General features: G+C 38.1%; 1 protein-coding gene across 10 annotated transcripts in view; it reads left to right on the plus strand.

Moving 5' to 3' along the window:
- The window catches only part of KCNC2 (potassium voltage-gated channel subfamily C member 2), a 102,815-nt gene extending 76,547 nt beyond the window's left edge, over positions 1–26,268 (plus strand). For 3 of the 10 annotated variants that reach the window (XM_071552198.1, XM_071552199.1, XM_071552206.1), the window contains 3 exons: positions 15,626–16,556; positions 18,855–19,022; positions 22,846–23,150. In XM_071552198.1, coding sequence (XP_071408299.1) covers positions 15,626–16,556; positions 18,855–19,022; positions 22,846–23,018 — 1,272 coding nt within the window. In that variant the 3' untranslated portion in view covers positions 23,019–23,150. The other 7 variants (XM_071552203.1, XM_071552202.1, XM_071552207.1 and 4 more) reach the window with 7 other exon arrangements.
- Positions 26,269–26,584: the final 316 nt, after the last annotated feature.

The raw sequence follows: 26,584 nt of genomic DNA on the forward strand, positions 1-26,584 counted from the left end.
AAACGCACACAAAAAGCTTACCCCGGTTTTGTCTGATTTCTTCTGGAGTGAACCACTTGCATTCAGTGAGTGCCTGGCCAGACCATTTGTCTGAAGGCCAGTTTTTGTTCTAGGTTGGCAGTATAGTATTTTTGTGAGCTCTCTCCTGCTATCACTGCAGCTGCACCTGGCAAGAGAAAGCAACTCGCAATCTAAAAAAACTCATCAGAACAATAATGTCTGCTTCTCTCTTGACAGGTTAATTAATTGTGTGCCGTTATATTTTGTGTGTGGTTTTTGATGGTTTTGATACTTTTCTTTCAAATGTGTTTCCCAGTAGGATTTGAAAACACTTCTGCATTGTCTGCCTGTCTGTCACTTCAGATAGGACTTAATGCAGAAGAAGTAGATGGAGAGGAAAAGAATGAGCTAGTACGTTGGGGTGTCACAGTTAGAAAGTCTTACTCACTAGGAACTGGGATAATTGTTATGGTTGACTGGAAAGCAAAAATTTTGTCTCATGAAATTTTGGGGGCTTGAAGTCTGTTAGCCCTTTGGAAGGCACAGAAAGGTAGGTTTCCACATCAGTCCAAGGCTGTAGTCTGGTACGCTTTGACTCCCTGGAGACTTTCACCTCCCCTGTGAGCATCTAGACCCCCAGCTACTGTTTTGGTGGGAAACCTCTTTTGTGGGGGTAAGATGGGAAAGCAGAAATTAAATTCTCTCTCAAAGAGACTGGAATCCCCAGTGAAAATTTGACAAAGTTTTCATCTGAATAACAGCTTTTCACCTCTCGGACTGCATTATTCTAGTAATTAAAGTAGCAACATGCAAATGATATGCTAGAACGAAAGGAGTTGACCAGACATGATTTTTCAAACTGGAAGATTTCCAGAGGTTGTATAACACCTCTTTATGTCCTCCCACCCAGAAATATATTGAGACTTAGGGGAGGAAGAAGTTTGACAGTTTTCAGTGTTTTTGGAAGATCCACTGCCACAGAAAGTTTTAGAAGATATAAGTGCCTTAGTCATGCATTAGGACTACCATGGATAAATGGAGTAACATATAAATGTCCACATTCAGCATAAAGGAAGTGTGTTATTCATGTCTGCAAGTTTGGAGGCATCTGTTTTGTGACCCAAGACACAAGCTTTGTCTCACAGAAGAACGTGGCAGTGAAAGACCCTGCATGCCGTGCAGTATGCTGTCCTTCCAAACATTCACAGTCATGTGCAAATGCACTAGAATTGCTAATGTCTCTTACCAGACACTGCTATTGTATCCACTGTGTGTGGCACTGATGCAGAAAGTGTGCTCTGGCATTGAGAGTTCAACTTCACAACAATGAAGCTGAAGGACTGAGACAAAAAAAAAAATCAAAACACTTATCCAAATAGCTTAACTGACATCTGGATGTAATTAGGGGTTTAGAATTTTTCATTTCTAGATGAAGTCAATGCAATGGCAGAGAAAAGAGAAGTCTGAAGGTCTGAGAAGCAACCAGACTGCTTAAGAGATGTGGGAGACAGGTTATTTTTATCTGAACTTTTATGATTTTCATCTCTGTTATATAGAAATCATCCTTTCTTTGCAATGGGACAGTTGTAGCAGTGTTGTGGCCTGGGAGCTGCTTGCTCTTGCTATGGTGAGATGGAATTGAGTTCAGGATCAGGACACACTAAAAGCACCTGGGATCCAAAATACAAGCCCTCACAGTACAGATGGTATCACAGATCTTTTGGGAGTACTTGAGCTGGGTGGATGAAAAAATATTCTCTACAGGTCAAACTCTTTATTAATGACTTTAGTTGAGCAAGTAACTTCTCTTTTCATTGTTTTCCCCTAGAGCAAAGAAAGACTGGGTTTGCAGGTGGGAATCACTACTGCTGTTGTGAAATCAGATGAATTTAGTTTATTGCAATGCTAAACATGCCCTTTGTTGCAATGTTCTTCTATTTGTTGGGGGGAGATGCTGCTCTGAACCTTGGTACCCCATGTGAGTCCTGCATCCTGCTCAGCTGACATCCTGTCTCTCCCCAGGGGCCAAATTCATAATTGCAGAGTGACATGCATGAGAGGAGCCTGATGGAAAAACTGCAGGTCAAACACGATGATGTATAAGCAACTTGTATTTGAACTGGAAATAGCACATATTGCAAACATAATTATACATATAGCATACATGGTAAATCTTGCACATAAATTATTTTGTTCTGAGCTGTTCATGTGTTGAGGGCAGGGGAAATACCTGACTGGCTGGGATAACATTTATATTATAGCATCTCCTTTACTAAAGAAAGAAGCAGCCTTTTATTCCTAAGATGGAGCAGGAAGAAAACCTCTCTCTGCTATGTGCAGCAAACTAGAAAGAACCCTTTGATGCCCTTAAGTATGCTCCTGTTTTCCGCAGTCTTCTTGGTTTGTCACATACAGTCTATTAATGTGTCTCTACTCTTGCTTGGCAAAGCAATCCTGAACACTGCAAGTGATAAGTTTATATTAGACTATTTTAGTGAACACCTTTTTTAATCTGTCACTCTCCAAAAAACCCCTACAGCTGATGTTTTAATGCCATTGTTATAGTTCTGAACATCTTAGGGGACAGAGTCTTAATGACCAAGAAGTTTTTGTATGTAACTTTTTTCTTAGGATTTAGAAGGCTGTTAAGAACACTGTCATCCTGCTAATTTTTTTCGTGTGCCTTCTAAGCACCATCAGTGACTAACTACTTGTTGGTATGTCCCATGCATATTTCAGCAGCGACAACACTTATTATTCCATGTACAAGTAACCTGCTCCTTATTTAAGAGAAATATGCAGCCAGATGTAACCAGTCTTGAAAAGAATGTGCCAACAGTAAATATCTCATGGAGACCTTAAACAGGAAATGGAAACTGCAAAATGTGCCTCAGTGCAGCATTGCGTGCCGCTCCTTTTGCAGATTACGTTTGCAAATGGTCTCTAGTGAGCACAGTCTGCCTGGTAGTGGCAGCAGTGGCAGTTCATTCCCCACTCTGTGCATAAACTTTAGCAGGATCTCATGTCAAAGATCCCCTTTATTGTGTGATTTCCTGACTCTGGTTTCACCACAACATGCTTTCTAGAGAATTGTGTTCCCTTAATGCAGAATTTTCAGTCTATGCTGCAAATGCTGCCTTTCATTGCTGTGAGAATGATTGTAAAGATACCGGCCCAGACTATAACCTGTGCAGAGTTATTTTCCTTCAGATGGCCCAAACCCCTGGCTCCACAGAAAAACAACTAAGCCAACTCAGTGGCATGTTCACTCTGATGCAAATAATAGTAAGTATTATTTATGGCTGGCTGCTTTACTGTAGGTGAATTTTAGACATCCCGAACATCCTATACGAAGTTTGTATTTCTTCCTACACCACTTTATGCGGAGAATGGAATTAAAAAGATCCTAGAATGGATCCACTGCATATATTCTAGTATTGATTTTTCATAAGTAAGCTGACAATGCAAGTTAAAAAATAAATGGAGTTTAGAATCACAAGGAAAAGGATAACACTATTTATTTCCTTTATAACTGTTATATCTCTGAAAGAGACAAGAATTGTCATAAAAATCAAAAATGAAGTAGACAGACAGTAGCTTTCCACAGCTTGGCAGGGAGACTTCTTCTGGAGCCTGCTGGATTGGGATGAATGCTCTTGTCCGTATCAGCACCTGGTTCTGAAGAAATATATGCTATGATGGATTGACAAATCTGACAGAGGAATTAATTCCTTGGTTTTCTTGAGGTCACAAAGCAAGTCCTGTATGGTTCCCGTCTGCTGCTAGCAACCTCCTGCTCATCAATAACAAGCTCTTGAATAAACAAATTTTCAGCTGGATGATGCACAACATTGCTGGTATTTGTCCTTTCACTGATTAGTCCAGCCCTGAGTATAACTACTAGTCTCAGTCCCTAGGGCAAATTGATGATAAAGCTCAAAGGGAATGCTTAAGCTAAATAATAGGAAATGGTGCTATATGCAGCTTCAGTGCTAATGCTTACAATGGCAGTAGCTTAGAACATAACCTATGTATTAAATAAATGTGTAAATTGGATTTGGAAATATTCATGGGGGCTGGGAGAGCCTTTTTGGTCTTTGACTGCAGTCCTCTCTTATCACAGGCCCAGTGTCATATAATCCCTCTCAAAAACTTGTGTAATCTTTTTCATATGCTTAAACATGCTTCCTCTCATGATGTAGAGGAGAAACTTAAACTATCTTTCATCTCAGTTCAAGCGTCTGCTTTGAAAAGGGAATGAAATCTGAATGTCACTGTTGTGTGAGTATCCTAATAATTGTTGTACTGATGGCTTTTCTCTTTTTTACATTTGCTTTCTCAGTTCAATTGAACTGTCATTTCTGCATCCCTGGAGACAGGTAAATGGAATTTTCATGTATTAAAAACTGGAAGTAAGGAACATACAGTTTTTTGCCGGTCTTTACAAAAACCTTCAACAAGATTCTGGGCAACTGGTTGACCAATGCAGTTTTTTTTTTGCACCATGGAGCCAAAAGGTAGCTCTGAAAAAATGTGCATGTACGAACTAGTGTTGTCTGAGGTGATATGCTTGGTTCCTTAGAGTCCAGATAAGCCTATCTGACTACTGTTGCAATGAATAATTCACTATCTCTAAATTTAGCTTTGATCTATGTGATTGTGTTGTGAACTTGAAACATACTCACGTGTATTAAGCACAGGAGTTTCAGCAGCCTTACCCTTCCCTCTCTCATAAAAACACCCTTCTGACCTGAAATTCTTCTTGGAAGTACATCACTCTTTCAGCTGTACCAGAGTGTTAAGGTGCATAGTTCATTCATTTAGGTATCTAAAGTTTGTGGGGGTTTTAACATTAAAAGACTTTTCAGAGGGTCATATGAGATCATGGAGGAATTGCAAGGACACTGCCCTATCTGGCCCAGGAAAAGGTTTAAGCTGAGATACTGTTTTTATTTTATAGATTATCCAGTGATTTTACTATAGAAAGGCATAAATATTTCTCTGAAGAGGAACTGTTTTAATTTTATTAGATAATAGATTTCTTTAATTAGGGTCAGCATTTATCCTATGCTCCCTTCCATTTCCATGGTATCTACTTCAGGCAGCGGGAGGAAACCTTCAGTCTCAAAATAAGGCCAGGTTTGGAAGAAGAAATAGTATCTTTCATCAGACCAGTAATTTGGTTTCAAGAAGCAGATGAGTTTGCAGGGACATGTGCTCTTTTGATCAAATATAAAAGTCACAGAAACTGCACAGGCAGTGCACACTGGCAAAATTCTGATGAGATTATGAGAGGAGCTGAAAAGATACTTGAGTGCCTGAATCAGAAGACCATGGAGTGGTATCAACGCTGGAGTAGGAGAAAGATGAAGTTGCTTTTGGAGATGGAAAACAGGAAGGTGGTTCTGATTTATGTCAAAGGAGAAGGGTTTGAAGGTCCAAAGATGTGGAGGGAGGTAGAAATATACACATATGGGACTAGGAGATAAACAGGTTTGCTGAGCAAACAGCCTGGGACAAATAGCCAGGATAGCATGTGAAGTGAGGGCTGAAGCAGGAGGAGGACCCTGGAAGCATGGGGGCATATCAGCTCTGGAAAGAGAGCTGCAAATGAAAATAAGGGATGGTTAGAGATACAGGACATGGATATACAAGTAAGGTAAGAACAGGTTGCTCAGAAGAAGAAAAGAAGAAAGTCTGGGATCCAACAGTAAACCTGAGGAGCAGAGCTGAGGCTGAGAAAAGGAGTGAAGAACAGGGAAGAGACAGTACAAGGACAGGGGCACACTGAAGTTGCAAATGCAGAAAGAAGCAAATTATGGACATCTGGGGGAAAAAATATGTGATCCCTAGAAGATTTTCAAATCAGAACCAGGGAGTTTGGGACTGCCAGGTCTCAGCACTCTGTGCTCTGCCATGAGTAAGTTAAACTACGCCTGCTGTTGGGTACCCTGCTAGCACGAATGGCAGAGGAGTTTTGTCTATGGGACTGCAACTGTGACAGTTCCTCTAAGAAGCCATAGGATGAAGTTTCTGTGTTGATCACTTGTTTTTATTAAACCTAGATTAGTCCACAAAACCTGTTCCCATTTGAAGCTCATCATTAAGACTACTATACCAAGCAACTAGGAGTTAGGCAATGCCACAGTCTAGGTATCCTGTTCTTTATGTTTCTGCTTTCCCATAACTAATATGCAATCATGAAACAAAGGTGCCAGTTAATACCACTTCCATTTTATTACTGTGGTGTAGATACAAAAAATTAAACCAATGCTACTTAAATAGTGTAGGGAAGAAAGAGCTTCCTCAAAAGAGACCTGGTAATCAGCCATTTGAAGGCTATAATACACTTGTCGGTATCTTGGAAATGGCTCCGTCCCTTCAGTTTTCAAGAAGTAGTTTGGTAATTTTCATTTCAGCACTTGCAGTAAAGTCCTGTTATGTTGTACAGGAAAGACACAGGCCTGAAAACATTGTAAATAATTCCAGTATGTTTTGATTAGCTTTGGGGTGGCAAAAAAGAAGTTACATGGATTGGTTATAAGGCTTCTCTGGTGAAAGCTAAGATGGGCTCTATGACAAATCTTAATGCACATCAAGCCTCAAAATCTCTTCTAAATTCACCCAAGTGTAATTTTAAATTAGGCCATCGGACTTGTTTTCAGTGAGAGAAAAAGTAGACATAAATGAGCCTGAGTGCTTAAGTGAGATGGAGATGACAGGAATGAAAATGTTTTTGTAATTTTAATGGATGTGAGATTTATGTACTAGGCAAACTGCATTATAATAGAATTTTCATTAATTTGTCTTAAGGATGTCTCTCTTTTCTCCATTTGTCTGCATGGCTGTGAAAGTCTATTAATAATAAATAGTATTATACTGAAGGTTTTTTTCCAGTTTTGACCCATTGAGCCAAATGAAACCTTCTCATGATAAATCAAGTGCAGAAAGAAAGATACTGCCTGTGTAGTATTTCAGCTTGTCAGGTCCCAGAGCCTAATCTCTGCTGTCATGATGTGAACAGCAGGTAGACTAGAGAAGGGCAACAAACCAAACAGAGAGGCTAATTCAACTCAGTATGTGGATTTGGGATTGGTTGAAATGGGTCCTTCAAAATCTGTTGCCTTCTTCAGAGAATTTTAGCTTCATTTTGGAATATGCTCTTTTAGAAAGATAAAACCTCTGAATGTCTTATACCAAACCTATAATGCAGACTGCAAATTTTTTTTCACACCTTTGCTTTGACTCCAGGAAGAACATCCATTCCATTTTTGCAGCTGCTAGAAATATTTTGCCTGTTTGATTTAAAGCAGTGTTTAAGGAATGAGTGGCAGTGGTTTGCTTATCAAGCCACATATCCATCCAGACCTTTTCAATAAGGCAAGGGAGAAGTGAGCCTTGCTGATGCCTTTTTAAAAAATGATTGCTAGAATATAAATGCCAAATCGAGTTACAAAAATGTGCACAGCTGGCTGTTAAACAAAAAGCATTGCTGCAATAGTCACAGCTCAGAAAAATCACAAGTGAAACAAGCGTCATAAGTTCAAGCAGATAGAAAAGGAGGCTTCTGGAGGCAGCATAATTGCTCTTTAGACAGTTCTACTGAGTCTTCAAGAGGCAAAAGCATGCAGTGCGATGTATGTTGGGAGTTGGTATGACATGTTCTACTTAGCTGCTGCATGGGACAACAGTGTCAGATGATATGTCTAGTGGGAATCAACACTGATCATTTAGGAAAGTAGTAATTTTGGATGGGAGGCAATCAGGGATGGAGTACAAGGGGATGTCCTAGGCAGCAGATCAGTCCTGTGCCTGGGACTCCCACTGCGTGAGGTGTGGTCCCACCACTAAAATGCATTGTCAAGTCTTTCCAGTTGCTTGGCAGAGTTTACCATGCTGAGCAGGAGAACAAGTGTCTAAATCAGGGTAGCTTTGTACATCAGTTTTGAATTCTTTGGAAAGATATTTATCAATTAAATGCAATTAAATTGCAGCATGATTTGTAACTGGTTTTCTTTATGATCTACTTTAAAATGTAGATGTGACTAAGATTTGTTGAGTCAGATTTGTATTTGGGTCAAACTGGTATTAGACTGCTGATTTACCTAACAGCTTAATTAGTGTGACTTAATTTGGACCTGGATTTCTGAATATAAAAAGTAGAATTAATAACCTTTTTATTTGTGTCTAGCTGAAAGTGAAAGATGACTGTTTTGTAAAACTATAACAAATAGGAAAAGAATGAGCAAGCAAGAGAACATTTGTGTTCTTACTACTACATACAGATGGTAGCCGCTCTCAGCTGTGAATACTGCTGTACTATAAATCTACACATAGGATATTAGCTATAGGCAGTTCCTAAACAATATATCAATAAAAGTATATTGACATACAGATTTTTTTCATTCAGTTATGATTGTGCATAGAATTGTAACAGCAGCATGCTAACCACTAAATTGAATGACAAATATTGTTAGCAGGGAGAGTACAAATGAGGAAGAACTGTACTCAGTTTTGTAACTCAGCAGTTAAGGTGGAAGAGAATGGGGACACAGGCTTTTCTCAGACAAGACTGTATGTTACTTGGTCTCAGAGTTTTTGAAACTTCCTGGGTGTTCCTGAACTGGTGGGCTTCTAGTCAAGACTTCCGTTTCTGGATGACAAGATTTGGGAAAATTTCCAAATCTGGGGATTTGGAAAGAGTTGGCTTACCTTTTTGATAGGATGAAAACAAAAACTGGGGGGTGTGGAACTGTACCCTGGCTTGATGTTGGTTGAGCAATTATAATGGCCAGAGTTTCCTGATTAGGGTGCTAAGGTTAGACTATTGAATCTGTATGTAGACATTAAAAACATAAAAACAAACACTTAAATGCTGACTATTCCACCTTATTCCCCAGAAGGAGGATGAGTTACAGATTTTTAGAGACATTAAATTGTCTTAGTGCGTCATACTTCATTTATCATGATTTCGCTTGTTCCTTGAAGATTTATTTAAAATGTTGTGTCTGTATCCATAGAGATAATATGAGATTATGATTTATGAGTGATGAAGTAAACTGCTAGTATATTTGCCTTGAAATTATATTTTAAATGCTAGGAGTTTATTTAGTAGCTACTGATGATATTTGTTTTCTTACTAAGTATATCCAGATACAATGCACTGAAAATGCATCCCACCATAAAAACATGTGTGAGATTTCCTTTTTTTTTTTTTTTCCATGAAATGATAATTTTCCAATGGGGAGCTTATAGCTAAGGAAGAATATAAAATTTGAGAACTAGAGCAATGAAGAGACTGATGGTATGTTTGATGAGATATTTGGCTTTAGGTAAAATTCCACGACACAGAACATTGAACTATACAGAGAGTTAAGTTCATCACAACAGCTCATTCTGAAACCACATTATGATTTTTGCAGTCTCCTGATAGCCAGATTGAATTTAACAGAGGGAAAAAAATCTATCATGTTAAAATCAGAAACAAGGACAATCTGCCATATGTAAATGCAGAGACAATTCTCTTTAAAACTGGAAGTGGTATTTAATTCTGTGATTTCATTACAATGTTAGTTGCTACTTTGAGTGAAGCATGCCATGTACTTTACAAGTGCAGTTTCTTTTTATGCTTGAAAACATTCATAGTCAAGTCATATTTTCATTTAATGCCCAAATTCCTCAAATTTATTGGAATTTTTATGGGGTTTTTTAAGACTTTGGTTTTATATGATTAAGCAGCTATCAAACTAGGTTAAAAAATCAGCATTGCAAGTTAGTTGAAACAGTACATTATTTTGGCTTTGTTCCCTGTTGGCCTGGGTCTCACTCAATCCCCCTACAGAACTCGGGGGATTTCATAAAGCAACTGCCAGTCTGAATTCCTGGAGTAATAAAAAAAAGCCTCTGGAGACTATTATGGGACAAATATATGGAATATTTACAGGAACAAAAACTTTTCTTTCCTTAAGAGAGAGAAAAAAAATATCAATTTATAATGTTATGATGAAAATATATAATTTTGGTATAACCAGTTTTAGCTGGTTAATTCTAATAGTGTTGATCAATGAGTCTTAAAGTACATTTGTAAAATACAGTTTTGTAATGAATATATATGACCAAATTATTGCTGTCAATGAGACTGTATGTGTTTAATGTGTAGATCAGCTTACTTTTTGTGGTTGGAGGGTTAGAAACAGGAATAAACTGAATCAGTTATTTTTTCAAATAATTTATATCATATTCTGAAATATGAAAAGATACTAAAAAATGTGAACAGACATCACTGGATATAATTTTTAAATCTCTAAAGTATGGGATTTTTTTTTCTTTTCAAAGTGAGTGTGGTATTTAAAAAAAAAACAGACCCACTTTCCTTTTAAGTATTCTGTTATTCTACAGAAAAGTTAACCTGTTTTGAGGGTTCTGCTTAACATGAATGATCTGGTAGGAAAGCAAGGAACTCATGACTGGAATTGCCTCCACTCTTATTTTGGTCAGGAAACGCTAAGTTGTTCAGAAAAATATTATCTTTTGTAATGAAAGCATGATTTTGTTTATAATAGTTAGCAAGTTGTCTAAGCTAGTTTCTTTAAGAAACACCCCACCATGGTCTCTTTTCCGTGATACTCTGTAGTTGTATTTTTAGTCTACAAGTGTGGTAGGGAGGAGTGTTTATTGATTTCTAAAAGTTGTTTTAAATTCTAGCAGCATGCATATATCAAATCTCATATTGTGAAGATATTTATTTAAAGCAACATTTTAATCTTTTTTCTTTAAAGGCAATTATGTACCTGCTTTAAAGAATATTAAACATTGTATTTCCAAGGGCTTATTAAATATTCAGTTGTTTTCTGTTGTCAGGTGTGTCAAGGGCAAGCCTTCTTTGTCCTGAAATGAAACTCAAAGAAACTAAGTGAACCTTAAAACCTGCTATTGAATGTTCATATTAGAAAATACACATTACACTGTTGGGTAAGGGGAGTTGAAGGAGGAGGTACTGAGATTCAGCCCCAGAATGAGTTGTATACATACACACAGACAGAGTTCTTCTGGGAAAACACCGAAATATTGTGAGAGATTTTATTCGAAACTTAAATGCGAAGCAATAAGTAAGGGTCACTGTGACTATTAGCACTTTGCTATGCATTAACCTCTTCACTGACTATGACCTTTCCATCTTGGAATACTAAATAATGTGTGGAAATAGCCCGTTTTAATGGTGTAGACTGGACAGATGAAGCATATTTTAAATATGGAGTAGTATGAGTCTGATTTTATGAATACCTATAATACACCTGAGTGTGAGGATCAATTTCTAGCTCTGCTGTTGTGTTGTTGGGGCTGTATCTAAAGCTTTTAAGCCTTAAAATGGCTGCATTAAGGCCCTGGCTGCATCACAGGAGAATGGCAAGTTGTGCAACTAGACCCATGTCTAAGTTTGCTTGGAAAGGGAACTCGGGCATGTGAGTTAGATGTGAGCCACAGCATCCACTGACCAGGTGCCTTTTCCTACTGTAAAGTCCTGACATGGCCCATGGAGACTGTTGTCGGGTCATTGGGAGCTGCAATTTTTAGTGACCTTAGTTTTTCAAAGAATCTTAAGGAGCTATGTGCAAGGTAAAATATGACTTTGAACTCATAGAAGTTCTGATAACCCACAGATTGCTCAATTTACTGTTCTAGAATTGGTTGCCAATTTTGCAATTGCTTTAAACTCTGAGCTGCTTTGTTCCCCATGAGACAATGAATTCAAAGTAGGAATCATAAAGTTTTCTACTTCCAACAAATTATCTGCAGACATCTCACGCTAACTTTAGATTTATGTACTTCATTAAAAATCAAGTTGTAGATGATTAATCCTCTTACCATGAACATTAGTATAACTTAGCAACAGAACTTGACTGGTGATCCCATCAACTATGCAAGCTGAGAGATGGAATCTCTGCCAATGTCTGAAATGTGATGCTGACACACAAGAACAAAATCGGGTGCACACTGCCTTCAAACTGTGAGCACAGGGAATCAGCAGCCTACTGAGAGCTTTAACTGCTTAATGAGAAATGTTCTGCATGCTGTGTATTATGTACTGAGCATTTTTGTAAATTTTAACTTTTCTGGCAAATTGCACTGATTTTTTTTAGTTCAATTTGTATTAATTTCAGTTTTGAAAACAGTGGCCCTGGAGTGTGTCTACAACCATTCTGTCACTTTGAAAACTGTGATCCCTCAGGACATAGAAAGGAAAACCTAAATGAAGGAAGATAATTTTATTTCATCCCCTGAAACAAACCAGAAACAACTACTAAAAAAAACCCCAAACCTTCTAAAAAATGAGAAAAGGATCATGATTATTTTGATCTTATTTGAAAATTTTTCTTCAGCTTTTTTTCCAAAGAGTTTCAGACCATGTGCTTGGGCTGCAGTCTTTGGTTTAAAAAAGACGGTGAACAAGCTGTTCTGCTGTACAGCAAGGCTGACCTTGTGTTGCAACTAGTCAAAACTTAAGTTTTCAGAACTTCTCACAGTGAAAGGTTGCTAATGATTCAAACAGAAAATTGTCTCCTGCTGTAACCATTCTGAAATAATGATCGGGCTAACTCCTTTTAGATTTTTTGCTTCATAAAAGAAGCAAAGCAAACAAACAAAAAGTTGTGTGTGGTACACCAAGTATTGTGTACTGAGGAACTGTTGCAGAACTGAGGAACAGAACTTTTTTGGTTACATCCACCAGAGAATCTAGGAGTTCAGATCTGTACTGACTTTTTCTGAAGATGGTACTTGCCCACATGAGCAAAAATATATGAATTTTTAGAGGCTCATTACCTCAGAGAAGCTGGAATTAGGATGAAGGAGAAGGAGAACATAAAGTGAGGATAGCACATGACTTAATTTCCTTTCTGTCATTACAGATGTCTGTGAAAAACATCCTAAAGTCTTTTCAACACATTGTCTGGTACTACATAATGTAATTGTTAATTTATAATAAATCCCTTAGCATTTTTCATTTGACTGATAAAATATTCCTTCTTGCATTGATCGTTGTATTTTCTTCTTGCACGTTCTCTGAACCCTCTGGGTCTCTTGTGTCTGAGGTTTCACTATGCTAGGTACTGTGCAAGTTCTGTCCTAATCCAAGGAGTTGACAGTTTAAAACCAAATGTAACAAGAGATAAAAGGAATGGATGTCCTTGATCAAAATCAGTGTTGCTGTGCATATATGTGGCAAAATGTGCACATCTCTTTGTTTTACATTTCTATGAATGGTTATTGTAGGATTATCAAGAAATCTGCCACTAGATTGATAGTTTTTTCTTGTCTTTGTTCTAATCTCTGAAAGATTACTGTCTTTAGGATAATGGTGTAAGATTACTCAGTGGATTTTGAACATGACTGAATTGTGGTTTTCCTCTAAGAATCATAAAACACTGAATGTAGGTGCACAGCTAAACATTTCAGTCTACTTTGCCAAGTGCAAAGGGCCTTTCACAGTGTCAGTCATAAGCAGAACAGTAATAAATAGCTTGTCAGGCAGTTCTACCTGTAGTTAATCCCTTGATATTTGGTATTTTTTTAGAAAGGTTCTGAACCAGAATGGACTCTTTCTGAAATACAGATAAGAAATGAGTGCTAATTATTTATATACTGTTAGATTCACTGCACTGTAGAATGCACAGTTAATCCTTAAAATATCTGTGTTGTTGGCAAATTAGATAGTTGCTGATAAATTTTACTTTGGCTAGGCTGAATGTAGTTTTCTTTTATTTTCAGGCAAAAAAATGTTCATGGTTGTCTGAAATTACCGAAGTGTTGTTGTTGAAGAGTTTGCCCAATATTTTATCTGTCAAAAGTTCCCTCCCAAACTGCAAACTACAGTGCTGACTTAGCTTCAGTGATTTGTAGCCTCCACAGATTTGTTTGCTTTTGCCATCCTTGACTGTGTAGAAGGATTCTGGAGGATGCTCTAGAGGCTACCCAAGGGTCATTCTTAGCCCACCAGTGGCTTAGAGTGATAAATTCTCTATGCATTTTATGGAGAGGTTTTGCAAAGACCTGCTGAGATTAATTCACTTAGATTATGTAAATCTCATTCTACTTGCTGACTCTAGTTGTCTCACACATGATTGAGGCTTTTTGTGTGTATTGTTGTCAGGGGCTGTGAGCTATGAACATGCAGCAATTTTGTAGTTAAGGCAAAGGTAGAAAAGCCTGTTCAGTAAAAATCGGACAGTGTAAGATTGTTTGCTTAGCTTGTGACTAGGAGTTCAGACTGGATGATAAGTGTTCAGTTCAGTCCCTGAGTCAGTCCTTTTTGAAAGGTGGCAGATTTAGAGTGTTTGTAATGGTAGGGCATGGTGTAATAACCTTTGTTCATTGATTGAGGGGAGGAAGCCATAAATAAGCTCCAAATCTCTGATAAAGGTAGGTATATGGGATTTTTCATGGATGTATTTTGTGAGTCTGAACGTAATAAATTTTTCAGGTCTGCATTGCAAATTTAAGCTTGTTTCTCAGAATAAAAGTAATTCTCTCTACCAGGTGTAGACAAACAAAATGTTGTCTAACAAATGTTCTGTGTTAGAAAAGTGCAATCATTCAATATTGTACCAGCCCAAATGAGCTATTGTGGCATATAACACTAAATATGAGTGCTAATACTAAATTCGGTGACTGATACCCAAAGTACACAAAATGCCACCAAATGTTGTATCCTGGACTAAAGTGACAGAACAGAGACATTCCCACTTATGACTGTTGTTCTGTCTGCCTTGCAACCAGATTTTTTTCTGACGAGATCAAGATTTTGGTGTGGTAACATATAGGCACTAGATATTTTTGAAAACCTATTAGGCATCTTTTTGTCTCTTTGGGTCCCTAGCACCTTTGAAAATCTTCAGGTCTTTCGAAGGCTTTTTTCCAGGATAATGTTGGCTATAAAATGTCTATAAGCTGAAAATTCAAAGTAACAAACATATTGTTAACATAAGCCCTGGCTCAGGGAGGGATTTAAATACATCATCTATTCAGGTACCACACTATTGCTGTTGGAGTGCCAGCTAATATGGTGGTAATGTGACATCACTGAAAAGACATTGTAGCAAAGGAACAACTGATCTCAAACCACCTTTTCTTACTAAGTGTAAGAAAATACATCCCCCCCCTGCTGCTTCTAGGTCCCTCTGAGGTGCTCTTCAGGACAGGTGTGAATTGTGAGCCATAATCTCAAGACCAGGAGGGTTGGCCCCATTTTCCACTGTGTGAGAGGTGGATATCCTTAAATATTGCTGTGGTTGGTGTGTATGGGGGCTGTTTATAAGGTAACGTGACAACTGAATGGAATTCAGACAATTTAGCACAGATTAAAGAATTTCTTGCCACTTTCTTAATGAGTTGCATCTTGTCATGGTGTCCATCACCAAGACTTTTACCACTCCTGAACTCTTGGCCTGTATGTGAGACCTGTCTGTTGCTCTTTTCTGGCCTAGATGTAAATTTTTAGGCATACGAATTTTTTCAGTCATTTGCGGATGAATAAGTAAAAGTTTTATAGTATACAGTGATATTTTTATTAGTATTAATGTGAAGAGCTGTGTGGTTCTCATGTCTGTTTTCTCTCTTTTTGTTTCAGTTCATTGCTTTTGCCTCTTTATTCTTCATCCTAGTTTCAATCACAACCTTCTGCCTGGAAACACATGAGGCTTTCAATACTATTATAAACAAAACTGAGCAGGTCATCAACGGGACAGAAACTGTGCTACAGTATGAGATTGAGACAGATCCTGCCCTGACGTATGTGGAAGGAGTCTGCGTGGTATGGTTCACATTTGAATTTTTAGTACGTGTTGTTTTTTCCCCCAATAAACTTGAATTCATCAAAAACCTCTTGAATATAATTGACTTCGTGGCCATCCTGCCCTTTTACCTAGAAGTGGGTCTGAGTGGGCTCTCCTCCAAAGCTGCTAAGGACGTACTTGGTTTCCTCAGGGTGGTAAGGTTCGTCAGGATCTTGCGGATCTTCAAGCTCACCCGGCACTTCGTGGGCCTCAGGGTGCTGGGCCACACTCTGAGAGCCAGCACCAATGAATTTCTGCTGCTGATAATATTCCTGGCACTTGGTGTTTTGATATTTGCCACTATGATCTACTACGCGGAGCGGGTGGGAGCCCAGCCCAATGACCCATCAGCAAGTGAACACACACAGTTCAAAAATATCCCTATTGGCTTCTGGTGGGCTGTTGTCACCATGACCACCCTGGGATATGGGGACATGTATCCGCGGACTTGGTCAGGCATGCTAGTGGGAGCCCTGTGTGCGTTGGCTGGGGTGCTCACCATAGCCATGCCTGTGCCTGTCATAGTTAACAATTTTGGGATGTACTACTCCCTGGCCATGGCAAAGCAAAAACTGCCGAGGAAGCGGAAGAAGCACATCCCTCCTGCTCCTCAAGCCAGCTCACCCACCTTCTGCAAGACAGACTTGAATATGGCCTGCAATAGCACACAGGGGGACATCTGCCTGGGCAAGGACAACCAGCTGATGGAGCACAACAGATCATCAGGTAGGACCCCACTGGAAATGCATGTCCTCGAAAACACTTTATAGACCAGTATGTTTGGTAGGAGTCAGAAAGCAGCCAGCCTTTCTGCCAGGAGAAGACATAGCTCCCACCCTTCTCCCCTCCAACGTTTGCGTGTGTCAGTCTCATAGAGGGCAACATAGGTATAGTGATGTTCCCAAGCCTCTATGTAGCTGGTCTATACAGTTTTGCTTGCTCTGTTGAGAATGCTTTCCTGCTGATGATATCAACCTTTTCTTTTGCCTGTTGTTTGTTGCGTCGTATGGATGTTTCTTGTTTTTCTGCATGACTGTGACTATTTGAGCAGCCACCGTGTCCCACCCTGTTGGACTCCATGGTGTTTTGCCTCAGTGTCTGTCTCTTGTGTCAGCTTTGCCTGTGCCACATCGTGGCCTGTTAAGCAAGATCCTACAAAGAAGCAGTCATTTAAAAGGAGCAGGTGCTTTACATCCAAAGCCCAGCACTCAAAGGAAATAGGAAGAAATTCTCTTTCTAGTTTTCTTTTCATTTGGCATTCTGCTTCCCTGGCTAAAAGAACCTCCTTCATCTGTTAACATTGCATGATATTTACTACTAATCAAATGATAATAGTATAGCTGATGTAAAGTTTGTCAAGAAAAGAGAAAATGACAGCCCTTAGCAACATCATCACCATTACTGTTGATTTTTGTGATTTCTATTACCTTATTTGTTAGAGTTCCAAATGATGAATAAAGAGTATTTTGCTTATCTCAGTGAAAATACATATCAAATGACAGCGTCAGCCCCTCCAAGCCACTGCTTCATATTCCATATCTGTTGCAATTAAAGGGTAAACTTTACTTCTCAGTATAATTAAAACAAAAATCTTTAGCAGCAAGAATATTTTTGTTTGTTTCTTAAGCATATTTATTCTTAAATCAAGCACAGTCTGTTTATGAAGCTCACATACCAGTCATTGGACTCCTGTTGGAAAACTGCTAAAGAATAATAAGAGCAAAACCACCCATGACTGGTGTAATTCAGTAATTGAAATTTAGTTTTTAAAAAGAAATATTCTTCTTTGGTCTGTTGCTCTGTTACTGAATAGCCTTGATGTTCAAAGAAGCTTGGTTTCACTCTCCGACTTAACTGTTTACAAAGTTAACAAAGCCTTTTGAACATCCTAAGTATATGTAAGAGGACAGAAACCCTTGAAAGGAGAGACACTCAGAGTAAAATACAGTTTTACAGTGCTTTGACTGATACCCACTTTGAGATATCTTTAAAGTATTAGTGATAACAGCATTTTCATGCCATCAGGTCCTACTGCAGGTGTTCTGAATGGAGAAGTCTCAGTGTGATCAGAAAAAAAGAGACACTTTTTTTGTGTCTGCACGTTTATTTACAAGGGTTTATAGTCACTGAAGTTAGAGAGAAAGCAGATATGCAAAAAGGAGCCATTTTAAAGTATTAACTTTCTCTTCAGTAGTGCCACCACTCACATGATGCACTGTATTTTTATTTCTGTTAAAGAATGCTATTAGAGTCACTAGGAATTCTGTGCAAAACTTCAAGGCTGAATTTTGCCCTTTGCATATCCAGTTCAGAAAAAACCAAACGTGCTCATGTTTAAATGCAAAGATAAAGCTGAAGTTATGTTTTCAGTGAATTTGAAATAGTAGTTAGTTTTGAAAGAGATTCCTTTGGGAGTGACAAATGAGGAGAGGTGCAAGGTTCGCTGCTTGACAAAGTAGAGACCAAAGACATCATTTAATGTTGGGTGCTTTTGATGACAAGCAGTGCAAGTGTTACAAATAAAGAAATGAATGCTAAGTGTATTATTAAACAGCCTATAGTGCCAAAAGTTGAAAATTTAGCCCTCCTGGTGAGGGATTATGTTTAAAACATGCTAAATAACATTTCCGAGCAAATATTACTAACTTGACATCTTTTTGAGAAAAAGTATAGCCAAAATAGTAAATAAGTGTTTGAAATATCCAAGGCTGACTGTACTGTGAAAAGTTACAGGCAACTAAATGAGCCTTGATTTGACTATTTCTTATTTCATGTGAGTTGAATATAATTTTATATGAATTTTAGAAGAACAGGAAATTCTAAAGATCATTTGCTCTTGAATAAAACATAAACCTTTTGCCATTTGGTACTGATTAATGATGAATTGCAATCTTGTTTTCTTCTAATGATTTACTTTTTAACTTTTTTGAGTGATGGGAATATCTGGCATTCAGCATAAGCTCTTTGTGATGTCTCATTTCCTCATTCATTATTGTCTGTAAATGGGCATGGTGCTTTAACCAGTGTTATCAGGTGAAGACAGTGCAGGAAGTGAGCAGCCACTCTCACCTGGTGAAAGGCTCCCTCCCATCAGACGTTCTAGTACAAGAGACAAAAACAGAAGAGGGGGAACATGTTTCCTACTGACAACAGGTGATTACACGTGTGCTACAGATGGAGGGATCAGGAAAGGTATGGACTTCTTTCATTAGATCATAAAAGGTTACTCAGCCATGTGCTTGCGTAAAACAATCTTAGAGTAAAATGATGTGCACAATGCTTTTAGAGGAAAGACTGTACTCATGATGTATCTTTTTTTCGTTACTCCTAGTCATTCTTTTCCTGCTTTCGTTTTAGAAACACTCATCTTTAGTCTTCAAGAGTGTGCTTAATGTTGTACCCTCACTTCACTTGTGTCTTCATTTGTCTGTTACTTCTAAAGGAAAAGCCTGCAATTAAGACCTTGCTCATTCAACCACTCATCACTCAATATCATTTGTCATTCTAAAAGACAAATTAATCATGTGCTTACTTTGGTCTGCTCTTAAGAACTTAGTAAAATTTGCATCTAAATACACTTTAAAATGTCAGAAGCAAGCAACATTTTTGTTCTGAACAGAAAAAAGCACATTATAAGGTGCTATTTAGATTTCTTTCAAGTAAAAGTTTGAGCTTACAATGCCGAAATACATTTCTTCTTTGCAATACAACACTGATACTAAAAGGTGACTTCCTACCCCAATGAGAATTAAGCTACAGTAAACAATGTTTGACCTTGCAAGGTGCTAAAAACACCTCGGTAGTTATTTGGCCTCTTTAAGTCTGATTCTGTGGGCAGTCCTGTGGTGTAAAGGAGAGCACTCTGGACTCTGAATCCCAAGGTCCTGAGTTCGAATCTCAGTGGGGACTGTCCCCTGGCAGTTAAATGCCTCCCTGCCATCTGATCCCATCAGATCTCGGATACTCAGCAGGGTCACCCTCGGTTAGTACCGAGTGCTGTGACAGTCCCGAGGACTTCACTGTCACTGTCCAAGCTCGCTCGGCCGTGGCCGATGGACCCTTAGGACGTAAATAGTGGGCCAGGTCTGCACATGCTGTGCCTCACCTAAAAAATCCACTGTGCAGGCTGGAAGGGCACACCCACGTGGGGAGAGCCCTTCCCAAATCTTCCTTCACGAAGTTTGGCCATACAATACAATAAGTCCAATTGCTCACTGGTCAGTAGGATGGGTCCCAGGCAGAGTTTGCAAAACTCCTGTTTCTTATTTGTATCTTGCATGTGACTGATTGTGTTGCTAGGCCTCAGGCCACAGCTGGCTGCAAACCTAACATCAGGACATAGCCCTAAAATCAGCAATGGCAGTGGTAGTCTTGCCATTTCCTTAGCTAAGAATTACTTTTGTTCTTGACAGATTATGTTCTTCTGAAATTGTATCATTCTAATGGATTTCATGTTCCCAAGTGCTGATGTGTAGTTGTTCACCTCAGAGGTCACCTGAAGTAGCCATGTGGCACTGGACAAACATTTTTTGCTGAGATTTTTTTAGCTTTTTTTTTTTTAACTTTCTTGGTGTATAGCAAAACATAGGTGTCCCAGCCAGCCATATCCCCTAAAGGAATTCTCTTGGGTTGTGCTGCAAATGCTCTTTTTATGCTTAAAAGCACGAGCTCAGTGGTTAAACCCGTGAAGGCAGATACGCAGAGTTCCACGCGTATGGTATTTGTAAAGAATATGACTGTCTCTATGCTCCTGCATTTTACATATATATAACATTTAGATTAAATGTTTTTGTACAGATTTACTATACATCCCACTGAGCATATATTTCACACTGTCTTCTCAACAGCTAAGATTATTTAAAATATCTCTAATACTAAGGGTCCAGTCTTTGAAGAAGTCAAGAACACCTGGAAGATTGCCATGACATCTTGCCAGATCAGGTTCTTGACTTCACTCGGCAAGTTATGGTGGTAACCATACCTAGAACAAATCAGAAATAATATTAAAAGTTATGCCTCAGCTCTTAGATACATAACAATGAAACATATTTTATACTGGGACATTTAATTTGTAAATCTAGATTTAAAAGAAAATGGTGTCATAGTTTTTACTACAAAAATGGGGCTTGAGTTCAGAATGGACAGTTTTTTGATAAGAAAAGTGGTCTTTGTCTGGCTCAGATGATAATTTTAGTTGAGGCTGAAATGTTTTAGCTACTGGCTTTTTTGATACAGAGTATAGCCACTTGTTTTCTACAGAGTAGGGAAGTTAAATTTAAGCAGAAAACATCTTCAAATAATATCCACATGGGTTTGAATACTTGAATTTAATTCACCCATCAAGTCTACTACTTTTTCTTTTTTTCCTCTTTCTTTTTTCTCTCTATCCTTCATTCTTTTTTTTTTTCTTTCTGTACATCCTTGAAGTGTGGTTTTGTTCCTTGGTTGATTCTTGATTGTGTTCAATGATAATTTATTCTGAGCTTTTTTTCATTAATGCCTTATCTTCCTCTCTAAGACGATGCTGATTCAAACCTGATGGACTGAAACACCCAAAAAGCACTGATTTTGGATCATGCATCTCTCTCTCTATTCATCTTGTGTATCTGGTTTTCCTTTTTAGGAGTACCCATTTTCCTTATAATCTTTACCATTTTCCTCTATCAGCTCTTTCCTTTTATTGATAGAAAACTAGCAGGAAAATAAGCTTAAAAATTACTTTCCTAAGTTTCTATGTTAAAAAGCTACCTGATTGCTTTGGGTTTTTTAATAATCTTTATTTTTACAGGGGGGTTAAATATATACACTAGCATTGTGCTTGCCCTCATTTCCCCTTTCAAATGTGATACTTTCTAGTTTGTGTAAGTACTGACAGAAACTCAGAAACTGAAGGCTGTTTCTGAAATATATCAGAGGTCTGTAGCATCAGAGTCTACTCTGCCCTTGCAATCTGGAGAGAACATTGCACAGTGTTTAGTAGACATGAGGTTATACATTTCCTTTAAGTATAGTTCTACAGCATGCAGTTCTCAATAGGTAAGAAATATGTTAATCATTGTTAGGGGAGAACCCAAGATACGATTTTTCTGGAAGATGCAGTCTGTTAACTCTGTTATCTAGTAGTCTGGAATTTGAGCTGGTAACCATTTCGATCAGGGAAAAAAGTCTAGTGACGTATTGTCATTTGCATTTTATAGTTTCTGCAGGAAAGTCTCAGTATTTGACTAAGCAACTTTTACCTGAACATCTTAACCTGACAAATGCTTAGATGCATACTTGTCTTCAGGGAAATAAGTAGTGCCACTGAAATCAGTGAGACTTCTCATGCTTGCAGGGAAATGTGTATCCATGTACTTGAGGAGCAAGGTCCTGTCCAGCTTAATCTTTGTTGTATTTCCTTGCTGGTATCACTCTTCAGACTGATGAGCAGATTGTTTTCTGTATAAGTGGGGTTATTCAGGTGGTATGGGAACTAGTTGAGTATGAAGATAGTGATGCAGTGAATAGCAATGTTTTTTCACTGGTTTACAGCATAACCTTTACAAGGTGAAAAGAGTAAGTAGCAAAAAGTGAGTAGCTAGAGCTCACACTGTATGTGAAACTGAAATGTCTTCAAGTGCAATGTTCCCTTCAAATTGTGAAGCATTATGCGGTTGCCTCATTTAATGTTTAATTATTTACTACTTTCTTATGTGGATTAATACCAGTTATTTAATTCTGGAACAGAAACATTCATGAGACATTTGCAAATATGTCAAACTCTGCTATCTTACTGGACTTTAAAATTAGACACAAAGTCTGAGTTAATATTTCAAAAGACGGAGTTTCTTTCTCAATTATCAATCAGTTCTCTGCAAAAGTGATTTACACATACTGTATACAATTTATCTGGTTTCTGGTTTATTTATTTTAAAGAAAAAAATGTCCTTTATTAGGAATTGAGTTTAGCAGAGATTATGTAATTCCAACAGTTTCTATAGTCTCTCTTAATGGGTTTTTGATTATGCTTAGCCAGGTAGCTCACCGGTAACTCTGTTTGGATACTTTAACTTGCACTCTGTGCAAGCCTGCTCAAGCCCACAGAGCGATACTGAGTGCAAGATGGGATGTGGAAAAGCAGGTCAGACCTTTTTTGTGGTGGTCTGTTTAATTTTTGGGCGAAAAATAGCTGCTTTAATTTGTAAATAATTTTGTTTATTGGTATCTCTTGGTAGTAATGTGTGTCAGCATTGAGTTCTTTTGCAGGCATATTTCCTCCGAGGCCCTGATAGCTCCTTGGATTACATTACATTGTATTGTTTGTCTTTGTCTATTTTTTGGCTGAATTCAACTGATGTCTCTGCATTTTCTCATACAAGGCTATGAAAAATCTCGAAGCTTAAACAACATAGCTGGCTTGACAGGCAATGCTCTGCGACTGTCTCCAGTAACATCACCCTACAGCTCACCTTGTCCTCTAAGGCGCTCGCGGTCTCCCATCCCTTCCATCTTGTAAACCAGATGACATCAATCGGCTATATAGCATTAAATCAAATATTGTTTACCACATATTGGAAATAAATGTAGCATTAACCATAGGCTCCACAAATACTGTCTAACTCGTGCATGATAAAACTGTCAGTAGTAAGAAAAGCCACTTAGGTAGCTGAAGATTTTTGTCTTGGCTTTTAAAGATTACTTAAGGTAGCGCTTCTCCTTTTATCTACTACGTTGTCCTACTTTCCTGTGGCAATAAAAAGACAGTTAGTGGATGCTGTTGTCCAGTATATTCAATAAATAAGCATATTTTCAGGGAGATTTACTTAAAATAATGTGCTTCCAACTAATTATCAGTCACTCCATTGAACCTCCATTTCTTGTGACTCTAATCCATTCTGAAGATGTCTGCTCTGAAGGATCTGCTCATTTGCATGGACCATCCTGTCTCCATCACCTGACAAGCAGTGTTGTTGATTGTGGAGGCCACAGAGGGCTCTGGATGTGTGTTCGCACATTGTTACCATCCTGCTGAAATGAAAGCACTGATAAACTGGTCTGCATGTGGGATTGTTTTTCTTTGTTTAACCTTTTCCTTTATTTTTAAACTATCTACTTGTTTATAAATGGCTTTATTTTGTGATTAACTTATTTTGGTAATGGATTGCTGTATCAGAGTTCTGAATGTCTCCGGTTGTTTGCACACAGATAACTGCAAAGAGGTTGTCATTACTGGTTACACGCAAGCAGAAGCCAGATCTCTTTCTTAATGGCTTGGGGAAGGCACAAAACATGCAAGAAAGGTAAATGCCATCCAGACTTGCAATGTTAAGCTAGCAAGTGCTGCTTGGTACTGTAGTAATTTCTCTACTCCAGGGTTCTTCAACATTTTCAGAGGCTGAATACCAAGTAAAATTGAAATGGTTGTTGGGGGCTTTTTTTTTACCACTGTAAGAGGGTAGTAGTTCTCAAGTCAGGTTTTTGACCAGCCTTACACCTCTGGCTCACGAGCTTCAAAAATTTCTTCAGTCAATATTTTTAGGTGCTTTGTCCTATATGTCGTTTGTCTGTCTGTTTTGCAGCCTGTCTCCTGTATTCTCCATCTGTCTCCATAAAGCATAGAGATACTGTTAAAATGCCCCACTCTTAACTAAGAGCACTTTTTCTCCTTTTCTCTTTTTTTTTTTTCATATGGACTATACATATGTGTATAGATAGAAATGTATCTATTTTTGAAGTGCAAGTTAGTATCATCTAGACTAACTCATGTATGCACTCTGAAGATTTTTCTAGTGGGATTTAGTAGGAGTTTTACAGCACTGACCAGTTGCCTATTGCATCAATCTTCCCGCTAGCAACCAGCATTCATTACAATTTTGAAACTGTATCTCCTCTAGTGTCTTTTTCATTTAATATTAACCTCTGTTTATGCAACAGGACAAATGCAATGGCAAATTTGAGGTTCTGGGCTGGTGAGGAAAAATTACCATAGAGTTTTAGAACTACATAGGGAGGACCATAATCACTGAAATCTTTAGAAATCATTGAAATTGTTGAATAATACCTTATTGTCATGTTTTATTTTTGGTTAGGAAAAAAAATACAAGTTACTGTTGACCATGTAACATGTTCTTCTGTATATAGCCTAGCCCAATAGCATGACCTGCATGTCAGAATTCTTGTACAATAATGTATTTATCAAAGTATACATTTCTGACATTTAGAGATGTACATTGATTTAGTTTTGGTAAAATATTGTCAATAGAGAGATAATTGCAAACAGCTTTTAGCAAACTAATTAATATAATATCTGGTGCTGCTGTTATATTAACTACAGTGTTGTACAGAATTTATCATGGATTTTTGACTGCTGAAAAAGGGACAATGGAATTTAGCCATACCAAGGACTGTACTGGAAAGAGACTGCTGCTGCTGAATGGGCCCTGATAAACAACTCACACCTTGAGGAGGTCACTGAGACTTAACGTGCGAAGTAGAGCTTATTAAAGAAGATTAAGGATCGCTCATAATTACTGCTGCCAGAGGAAGGGGTGACTAGTCACTGTTGATGAGTCAGCTGTAAATAAAACACATGTGCATGGAATATCAGTTTTTATCTATATCAAGGAAAGCTGAATCATGTCATCACTGCTAAGGCTCCATGCAAAGACCCACACCCCTGTGTTTATTCTTCCTGGTTCCTGCAGTAAGTTGTGCTGTGGATCATACAAAGACATACACTTAATAATGATAGTGATGTTGTAGTCTACATCTGTCTTGACTTCTGTCATACTAATGGCATATTTTGCAAAGGTCACAAATTTGAGCAGAGTAGGTTTGCTTAAGTCCTTGCATTCTCTGTTTGCCATGACCTAAATTATTATGAATTCTAGTGTACATGCCAAGTCTTAAGTCTACTTTTCACTTTGATAACAAAAATGTGACTGCAGACAAACATCACTGACTTTGTTCACAGCACACAATCTTCTTTCATTGTTACCTCAAACTATAAATATTATCAGAAATAAAATCTGGCAGCAAGACTATTTTGTTTTTTTTTTAATTCAAAGTGTTGCAAATCCAACATCAATAAGTATAAAAGTTGTATTAAAATTATATCTGACAAATGTATATTTTGCATAAAATATATATTCTTTGATAAGTTACTTTCTGTGACTTTTGTGGCAAATGAATCTAGTATATTCTATGTTTATGAGACATTGTAGTGCTACGATGTGGTAATTATGTTCTCTCCATCCTATTCAGTGGGAAATTCTCCAGAATCTGTTTTGTCACCCTGGTGTCCCGATTGTAGGGACCGGTCCCAGTTGTGAAACTCTGTATCGTGGAACTTCTGTGAACATGTCAAGGTGCATGCACAATCCTGGTGGAAACCAGTGGAAATGTAATACCTGAATTGGAGAATAAAAGGCAAAAGACCTGGGGAGGAACTTGGAACATATCTTCTGAAGTGGCTCATGAGCTTTCTTTAGCTGTATTGGTCCCCTGCCTGCTACTGGCCATGCCAGTTCTCAAACCAGCTTCCTGGGGTGCATGAGGAACTAATGCAAAAAATAGCATGAGCTGGCTTCTGAAACAATTTAAAATCTATCTTCTTGTTAATGACCCTATGCCTCATGTGGAAGTTGCAATTGGGTGAGAAGTTTTCAGTCTAATGGGAGTTTTATTTCATCCTGGTGTGAAGTCAACTTAAAAAAGAGGTGATAAATGGTTACCTAAAATTACTAATTTAATACTGTATTTGGGGCAACCAGTGA

Source organism: Pithys albifrons, chromosome 3 (genome assembly GCF_047495875.1).
Source record: "Pithys albifrons albifrons isolate INPA30051 chromosome 3, PitAlb_v1, whole genome shotgun sequence".
Taxonomy (NCBI): Eukaryota; Metazoa; Chordata; class Aves; order Passeriformes; family Thamnophilidae; genus Pithys; species Pithys albifrons.